Source organism: Apis cerana, linkage group LG1 (genome assembly GCF_029169275.1).
Source record: "Apis cerana isolate GH-2021 linkage group LG1, AcerK_1.0, whole genome shotgun sequence".
NCBI lineage: Eukaryota > Metazoa > Arthropoda > Insecta > Hymenoptera > Apidae > Apis > Apis cerana.
This window is the reverse complement of record NC_083852.1, coordinates 11163109-11172939: the sequence shown is the minus strand read 5'-3', so window position 1 is coordinate 11172939 and position 9831 is coordinate 11163109. Positions and strand designations below refer to the sequence as shown.

The following is a 9831-nucleotide window of genomic DNA, read 5'->3' as shown; positions in this document are numbered from 1 at the left end:
TATTTTTTATATGATTTAAAATTTTATCTTAATTCGAATAAAAATGTGATAATTTTAAAAATACATTTTATTGATTTGATTGATTTAAATATTTATAATATTCAAATTTAAATGTATACATAAAAATTAAAATATATAATTTGGTTACGTTATTTTTTTTTATTGTATTAATGCACTATATTCATCTGTTTCCGATAATTATAATCGAGTTTCATATCTATTAAAATTATAAATATACGATTTGTTTCTCTTGGTTCACTGTCCTGGAATATATTACTGACATTACTCAGCTTCTAGATGCGAAAGACAGTGAATATGTATTCTTTTCGTATAAGATTCGTATAAGCTTCCATATATCAAGTGAAGCTTAATTATAACTATTAATCAAAATCGTGAAATATATAATACAGCATTGACATATCGGTCAAATAAATTCCAATTAAACATGATACCGCCAAAAGATGAACCGTTATGGTCTGATATCGCACTTCGTATGTTAATGAATACCGTTTCACATCCCATTGAATACGCTAAAGTTTTAATACAGGTAAAATATGCACAGTGGATAAAACCTGGATATTAAACCTTCATCGGAAGCTCATAATTTTTATTTATAACGCAACAGATCGGATATGAACCGATTCCACCACGACCAACAACTACTTTATTTGGACAACCGGCTTTAGCTCTGCCTAACGTATTTCAATACGGTAAGTAATTTTATTTATTTTAATTTTTTTTATTCATAATTTATATTATATTATATTATTTTTTTTATTTATTTTTATTAATTTTTTTATTCACAATTAATAGAAATTAAGAATTTTATTACAGGAAAATACAATAAATAATATATCAATATTTTTTTTATAATTAATAAAATATTTCTTTAAATTATAATTTTACAGTTAGGTACATAAAAAATGTAGATGGATTTACTGGCTGTTATCGTGGTCTTATTCCAAAATTATGTGCCTATACTATGAGTGCAGTAGCTTTTGAAAAGACTTCTAAATCTATTAAATTTAAAGATGAACCAAGTAAAGAAATTTATGATTGTGATTTAGAAGAAAGGTAAATATATAATATTAATTATTAATATTATTAATAAATATAATATTTTATCTTTTAAATATATATAAATATATATTTTTTTTAATGTTATAAAAATACACATTTTTTTATAGTCAGAAGCATAAAAAATATATATATGAATTCATAAGAGACCTGATTAGTAGAATGATTGGAATCATAGTTAGTCATCCATTAGATGTCATTGCATTAAGAATGATGGCACAATTTGTTGGTGGAGAAACAAAATACAAGTATATAATTAATTTAACATAAAATATATTGAAATTAATTATGAAAATTATTTCTATAGCTATTTTTTTCTTTTATGCATTAATAGTGGATTATTTAGATCATTTGTGGAAGTATATAAAGAGAATGGTATCATGGGATATTATGCTGGATTATTGCCTCGTCTTATTGGAAATGCTGCTGTACTAATGCTAGTCAGTTCATCTACTTACGCTATTGATAAATACATTATAAGTGATCGCGAATTAAAACCATATGCTGTTTCCACCATAAGGGTAAACAAATTAATTAATTAATTAAATAAGACATATATATTATAATAAATATTAAAACTTATACTTTTCAGTTTATAGCAACGACAATTACATATCCATTTTTAGTAGTGTCACATTGTATGGCAATAAATAATTGTGGGTAAGTTAAAGTTAAAAATTTAAATAACTTTTTATTTATTTTAAGTAATTTAAAAATTAATTTTATAAATTTATCAAGGTTAATTGCTGGTCTTCCTCCACAAATGCCAATTTACAATAGCTGGTTAGATTGCTGGTCTCACCTTTCAGCTACCAATCAGTTAAAAAGAGGAAATAGCCTTTTATGGCGTTATTATACAGGACCACAAGTGATAATTAATGGAAAGCCAATACCCATTAATAAATACAATTTTCATTTACAAAGCACAACCTAGTAATAAGATGTTGCATTTATTTGTATTTGAAAGACCAATAGAAAATCACTTTTGTGCTATGTACTTTTTTTTAAATTTATTGCTACAGTATATTGTTGCATTTATATTCCCTTGAATTGATCCTAATTCTTTTTACCAAACATTAATTAAAAATCTTTTTTTTGATACAATATTGTATCAAAAAATATAACTTATACAATGATATACAATTAATTATATAACAAAATAAGTATTATGTATTAATATATGTATTATATTAATACAAGTATTAATAAGTACAGTTACTATTATTAGATCGACAATTAATTTTTGGCGTGCAATAATGAAATTTAAATTACAAAAATTAAATTTAAATTTAAATAAAATAATGTCTTTCAAAAGAATATGAAATAGTAATAGTTACAATAAATAATTTCTTTGTATATTTGTATTACATTTGATAATACTTGCTCAAATATTATTGAATTATATGTGTCTTATGTATAAAGTGTATAAATTGATGTTACGTTACTTTCAAATTCTAATTTTATGTAAAGTAACTGTCTTCTTCAATAAATGACTTTTTATAATATTTGTACAGATAAATATAAAAAAATAAAATTAAATTATATAAACAATATTTGTTCCATTTTCATTTTAAAAACTTTATATGTTCATTTTAAAGACTATATACTAAATATAATAATGGTTTTATAATTTATAATGTATTAACAAGTTTATAAAAATATTAAGTTTATAAATTATTTTTGTTAAAAGAATTTTTATACATTTATTAACAAAAATTTGAAAATCACAAATGATACAAAGTAAAATTCTTCAAAATAAATCATACTTAATTCGATTCTTATTATTTATTATTTTGATCATTTAAATCAAAGTACAACAGGCTATCAGGCATCAATAAATTTACACAAGTATTGTATTATTAAATTTATCTTTCTAAATATTCTATAATTATACTGTAGCCTATTAGATATATATCATTTCTATTTTTGTATAAAAAAAATATCGACTTGAAATTCAATTCTAAATATGTTTCATTAAATATTATATTTGAACTTTAATTTACTTATATGGTGCGATGATATGAATGTGAATATTGAACAAAATCACAAATACATTTTTTTAATATGTATCTTTATTTTTTAAATTCTACAACTTAAATAAATGTACTGTAAAAATTTGAATATATTTAAAGCTACTTTATTTTATTTTATTAATAAAAAGATTTATTTTATTAAAATTATAATTAAAGAAATTATTTATTATGATTCATTTTACAAAATATGTATTATTTTTTAGAATAAAAGAAACATTAATTATTGACCTTAATACTTTGCATATATTCTTATTTAAATATTATAAAATCTTTATTATAATTTTTTACTTTAATCCTTTTATATTAAATGTTATTTTTGGTTTAAACTTATTTTTATTTATATTTTTATTTATGAATACAAAATAATATCCTATTTCATTATTTTCTGATATATAAATCTAATTGAGTATTAAAATGAGATTCATATCTAAAATATTTTAAAATAATTTACAGAATCATAAAAAAATAAATTTCCAAAAATTAATTTATAAATTTTAAAATATATTCGATATATTCGATATATTCAAAATCTTTATAGCAAAAATTAAAACAAAATATTTATTTATACAATTTAATTTTATACCTTGCATTATTAATATTATAAATAATAAAAAAAATTATGACATTTTTTGATCTGCAAACATTCATATCATTTACTTTTAAATTAATATTAAAAATATCTGTATATTTGCATGACAATTTATATTAAGAAAAATTATTAAATTTATATTTAGAATAATTATTATATATTATTAATAAATCTTGACAAAAAATTAAATTTTAATGCAAGTTAAAGAAATGCATCATTATATTTTTCTTTTTTTCTTGTTTTATTTATCATTAAATTTTTTGCATCTATACAATTCCATCTTTAAATATTTTATATATAAGATAATCATTTTATTTTATCTTAATTGCTTGAAAATTTATATAATATAATGTCATGCAACTAAAAGAAAATAATACTATAACTGTACATCATTTGGTTGATCTTCTTTACAATAAAGATTCAAACCATTAACATTTAATATTTATTTAACAAATATGACCTTATGCTATTAGATATAACAAGTGATTACTATCAACTTTTTTATTATCACGACAATAATATATATTAATTTCGTATTTTATATACATTGAGGAATACTGTCTAGGAATGTTTTACAGAACCAATTAAATATAAAGCATGTTTCCATTGTAATTACTTTAATCTAAAATATATCTTTGTACATTTAAATAATAAATATACTGCATATTAGAAGATTGTTCAGTATTCACATTCCTTGATAAAAGATTCTGATAAATATCTTGTAAGTATTTCTTTCAGGAATCTCTTTCAAATATTATATAATGAAAGATTCCCTTTCTTTTTTAAATACTATGTATATACACTAACATATATCATTGATCAATATAAAAAAAAGCAAAACTTAAAATAAATAAAATACTAATATATTTTGTGGCAGTATATTAGTTAACTTAATATATTAATAAAATATAACTTTTAGAAGATATGATTATTTATCAATTAAATTTTTCATTTATATATTAATGCTGAAATAATATAAATTACATGTTATAAATTTATAATTGTTCCCAAAGTAAATAATTAACAATAATCTAAATTATATATATTAAATGCTTTAGAATAAATAATATAAAAATTGTAATTTATCAATAATATTTGATAATGTTAATTGATTTTATATAAAATCAATATCAAATATTTTGATATATGATCAAATAATAATTGTAAAAATATAATTCTAAAGCAATATATATTTTTATATTAATTTATCTGTGATTACTGAAAGAATTAACTTCTATTAATGAAAATTTTTTTTCTATATTTGGATTACAAAGGATATCTATAATGCAAAATTATTTATTTGTTAAATATTTTTAGAGTATGGAACTTTATGATATTTTTGATAATATAGATAATAATTATAAAAATTTTCAGAGAAATATACAATACTGAAAATATAAATAATTATTTTTAAAGGATTTTATATGTTCATGATAATAAAAATATCGATTTTTTAAAATTATATTTACTATGGAAAATTTACTCATTTTTCATTTTTATATATATATATATAATGGCCAATTTTTTAATATATCCCAAAATATCTTGTATATCCTGTTTTTAAATTCTTAAATTCAGAGAGAGAGAGAGAAATTTAAAAACAGAATCTATACTTTAAAAATTATCTGTATATTATGCTTAATGTTTTATACTCATAATATTATTATCTATTCATAATATTATCATATCTTATATTTGTATTAATATTCATATAATAGTTTGAAATTTCTTTTTAGATATCTTCTAAATATTATAAATAATTTTAGTATATAATCCGTTTTCATTTTGCATAAAGTTCCATCATCATTCTTTGAAACATAATTTGACTTACTATAAACATTATATAATTATTTTTAGAATTATTTGACAAGTTATAGATATAATTTCATTATTTAAAATATCGTTGATCATTCGATTAAGAATAATATATAATATATTGAAAGTGACAATTTTCTATTATACATTTCAAATTATTTTTGTTTAACTATAAATTAGGCCATCACAAGACTGTAATAAGTTTCATTTAAGATAAATGACAATTACAATTATATTCATAATTAGTGCATGTAACATACACAGATTTCTATTTGAGAGAACGTTAAATTTACGTTGATATTTCGATTAGCTACTTTAGCAAAAAAATAATTATACATACTATGCACATTCATATGCACATTTAATATTCATTTTTCGTTCCTATCATAATTACTGCTTTGAATATCACCTTTCTATATATATTACAATATAGATATAGATAAAACAAATAATAAAATTTTGTTTATCTAAATCTTTCTTTAATACTTATTCCAATGTCATGAATTGATTTCTGCATAATGAAATACTAAAACTATTGAACAAATAGGATAATTATTTTAAGTCTAATTTGACTTCTGGACTTTCTAATGAAAAAGGTTTCAAATTTTCCACTATTGGTGTTTGATCAGGATCAACTCGTATACGAATTCTATTAGTTTCTAAAGATCGCGGAAGTGTACGTGGAAGATCATCTTTGTACGAACCAGATATAGGTGAAGTATATGGTACATAAATTCGTACAACATCTGGACTTGGTTGATGAGGCGTTGCCTTAGGTGTGGGTAAACCACCACTACCAGAGCTGCCATTAGAAATATTACTTTGAGTATCAAGACTATTGTCTAAAGCTTGAGACCGCGTTGCCGAACTAAATACAGAAAGGTCAGCTGTTGAAGTAACAGATGTATCTGCTAATGATCGGCGTGAACCATTGGGAGAGGCCCCATCGTCAAGACTCGGATCAAATGAGAATTTGCTTCCTGCACATATATATAATTTTTATTATACTACAACATAGTGAAACAAATATATTTTGATAGAATATTTTTATATAATAAGTAATGAAAGTAATACAATAATTATAAGTAATAATTAACTTAAAATTATCTATAGAATTATTATGTTTTTTTATAAATAAAATATCAATTAATGACAATCAAATTTAACACAATTTTTATAATTTAATATTGCTGTAAGAATATTTTGTAACATGCATTGATATTTTAATTAATATTCTTTTTTTATTTCTTTATTTGAAATTTTTTGAATATTTTAAATAATCATAGTTTATTTAGAATTATTTACTTATTATTAATTATTTCTTACTTTTTATTATATAAACAATTTATCAATAATAGCTTTGATACAGTTTTAAAGACAAATAGAATTTTGTGATAATGATATTAATTCTATAATAAAATTTGTTTAAGATTATACTATTCAAATATAATATTTCTTTAAAATTTTATATTTAGATGTATATTTAATTATATTTTATTTATATTTTTCATGCGTGCGTGCGTGCGTGCGTGCGTGCGTGCGTGCGTGCATGCGTGCGTGCGTGCATGTGTACTCACATATAATTGAGCAATACTTTTTTATATTACTATTAAAACTTTATCTTTGAAAAGAAAATATTTTACAATTTGATATTATATGATATAATCGTATATATAATCGTTATATCAATTTCTATATCTTTATTTTCATTTTTCTCTTCATCCTTAATAATTTTCTCTTATTTCTTATGTAGAAGGCATATTTGTGTTACTATTTACTATATTTTTGTTATATCGTAACTCACCGCCAAGACCACAACTAGTTTGTTCAACTGGTGTTGTACTTTCTCTACCATCTTCAGCAAGAACAAGATCTCTACGCTGTGTTATAGATTCTCGCATTACATGTTGTGCTTCGCTAAATTCTTCGGTACGTCTTCCAACCTAAATATATTAAATACATAAGTATTTTGATTAATTACTTCTATATATTAAATTTTTAGTATCTAAAATAGTATAAATAATATATATTACTTTGCTTGCAAATGAAGGTTCTTTAAAAGTACCAAATGGATATCGTGGTAATTCATGCAGTAATGGAGGACCTGGATAATCCAACTTGGCACGTTTTAATTCTTCCATACTACGTTCCATAGTATTTATTACTGTATCATCATCAAAACAGAAATCTTTTTCTAATTTAATTTGCAAATAATTACAAAATTCATCTAAACTTTCCATTGGCATAAGAAAACGTTTGTGCATTTTCATAACTGTGTATGCCATAGCAGGTAAAATACGATCTCCATCTAATAAAAATATATCCCAAATTCGAAGACCAAGACTAACAGGTGTCTGTAAATAATTAATATATTTAGATACAATATGTACACAATACCTAAAAATAAATTTTGAAATGATTTAGAGCAATAAATTATAAAATATTTTCTTACCCTTTCTTGAAAAACAACGAAAAACCATTTTAATGCATAAAGAATAGAATCACAACCGCATTTATCAAGTTTCCGCTTCAATTTCGGCAAAAATTTATTCATAATTTTATCATGATGTTCTATGAAACGATTTAATTTTGGAAATCCATCTACATAAAATCCTATAAATAAGTATATTTGTTTAATATTGAATAAAAAGTGTTTCTAATACTAAATATATAAATCTATATTCGAACCATGCATGGTATATTTCTTATCAGCAAGTAAAACAGAAAGACCCCAAAATGCATCTTCTTCATCCATATATAGTAAAAGTAATCCAGCTAATACCGACATCCCTTGGCAATAACCCACTTCCATATTGTACATACTATATGCAGCCAATACATAAAACATAGAACGTTGTTTTATACTATATCTTTCTCTGTTGAAAATGAAAATAAAAATTTAACATAACTTCTAATAAATATATATTAAGTTTTTTCATATTATCAATCATAACTTGCATACCTATAATTGATATGATCTCTATATTGTCTAGCTACATCAGCATCGATTTGTCTTATTTCTGTAGACCATTGACGTGCAAGTTGTAACATCTCTTCATATTTACCAGCTTGTTCTTTTTTTAAATTTTTAATACCCAATAACAATGCCCACACTTGACCACGAAATCTATTAGGAATCCCTTTATATATTCTGCGTCGTAATTTTTCCTTAGTTGATGAACTATCCCATTGTTTCGTCATCTTTTCCCATTTTTTTAATCTTTCCATTTCTACCCGATGAGTCTTAATTTCATTAGGATCTGGTTTTTGTGGTAAACGTTTATCACTAAAATATAAATATTAATAAATATTAATAAAAAATAATAATATTATTATTATAATTTTTATTATAATTACTGTATGAATCCATATCTGTCTGTGGTATGATATACTTCAAAAGTAGGATCTTCCCAAGGGTCAATTTCTGCTCCATTTTCTCTACCACGGTCGTAGCAGCTAAATATTCTATCTCGCTCTGCAGCAGACCGCTTTAATAATTCTTCCTCATTCATCCCCCGTGAGAATTCGCAACCAGATTCTTACAAACATGCCGTCTTATTAAGAAAAATCTATTCACTTTAGGCTATTATCTAAAATAAAAATAAATATTTATAATAAAATAGAAAAAAAACTCTTTTTTATATTCCAAACAATTTCAATATATGAAATTTATACATATATTAAGAACAAAAGTTATGAAATATTAACATATCATCAAATAAAATTATATTATAAAATGATTTTAATTTTGATTTTATAAAAAAAAAATATTAAATATATTATAACTTAAAATTAAAATATAAAATATACTTTTTTATTTATATTAGGAGAAAGAAAATTTTTATTTTATAAATTTCATTGTTCTAAAGTTAACGTACCACGTATTGACAAGGAACAAGGTTATATACATAGAAATTAAATGATGTCTTCAATAATCGATCTAAATCTTATCACCAAAAAATTGATTGTATAATTATAAATATATCATATTTATAAATTAACTATCTTTCTTCGTTTCATAATATAAATATAAAATCATATTTGCATAAGTCGTTCAACAAAACTATCGTACATACTTACATATCAGTACTGCAACTTCAAGCCGGATTCGGATGTTTCCATTTTCTTTTATAAGTGTTACCAATATATTTATATAAAATAAATTATTTTGCAAAATTAATTTTAATGGAACATATAAAATTTATATATTTTTTATTTTTATAATAATTTTTTTTTAATCATTATAATACTTTTATGAAAAAAAAAATATTAATCATTCTATATATAAATATTTAGATATGTATTTCTATAAAAACT

General features: G+C 21.7%; 2 protein-coding genes across 4 annotated transcripts; one reads left to right on the top strand and one right to left on the bottom strand.

Moving 5' to 3' along the window:
• Positions 1–218: 218 nt before the first annotated feature.
• Positions 219–2074, top strand: LOC108001766 (mitochondrial carrier homolog 2-like). The gene is made up of 7 exons (XM_017062955.2): positions 219–547; positions 626–710; positions 909–1074; positions 1188–1325; positions 1412–1598; positions 1670–1737; positions 1816–2074. Exons 1-7 carry the CDS (start codon positions 446–448, stop codon positions 2009–2011), a joined length of 942 nt encoding a protein of 313 aa, XP_016918444.1. The 5' UTR covers positions 219–445; the 3' UTR covers positions 2012–2074.
• Positions 2075–2754: 680 nt separating this feature from the next.
• Positions 2755–9734, bottom strand: LOC108001855 (USP6 N-terminal-like protein). Of its 3 annotated transcripts, none has more exons than XM_017063117.3 (8): positions 9393–9613; positions 8872–9104; positions 8477–8800; positions 8203–8336; positions 7967–8127; positions 7548–7868; positions 7319–7457; positions 2755–6494 (listed from the first exon to the last, which is right to left on the bottom strand). In XM_017063117.3, exons 2-8 carry the CDS (start codon positions 9024–9026, stop codon positions 6067–6069), a joined length of 1662 nt encoding a protein of 553 aa, XP_016918606.1. In that variant the 5' UTR covers positions 9027–9104; positions 9393–9613; the 3' UTR covers positions 2755–6066. The 3 variants fall into 3 exon arrangements, with proteins under 3 accessions (XP_016918606.1, XP_061928176.1, XP_016918603.1); XM_062072192.1 differs by having other exon boundaries at positions 4300–6494; positions 8203–8390; positions 9595–9734; XM_017063114.3 differs by having other exon boundaries at positions 4300–6494; positions 8203–8390.
• Positions 9735–9831: the final 97 nt, after the last annotated feature.

Excerpts from the sequence above, each read along its gene's own strand:
- LOC108001766 (XM_017062955.2), top strand. The coding sequence starts at position 446 with ATGATACCGCCAAAAGATGAACCGTTATGGTCTGATATCGCACTTCGT. Across the intron at positions 548-625 it reads ACGCTAAAGTTTTAATACAG|ATCGGATATGAACCGATTCC; the intron begins GTAAAATATGCA and ends ATAACGCAACAG. Across the intron at positions 1,738-1,815 it reads ATGGCAATAAATAATTGTGG|GTTAATTGCTGGTCTTCCTC; the intron begins GTAAGTTAAAGT and ends AAATTTATCAAG.
- LOC108001855 (XM_062072192.1), bottom strand. The coding sequence starts at position 9,026 with ATGAATGAGGAAGAATTATTAAAGCGGTCTGCTGCAGAGCGAGATAGA. Across the intron at positions 8,391-8,476 it reads AGAGATCATATCAATTATAG|AGAAAGATATAGTATAAAAC; the intron begins GTATGCAAGTTA and ends CATTTTCAACAG. Across the intron at positions 7,458-7,547 it reads AACCTTCATTTGCAAGCAAA|GTTGGAAGACGTACCGAAGA; the intron begins GTAATATATATT and ends TAATATATTTAG.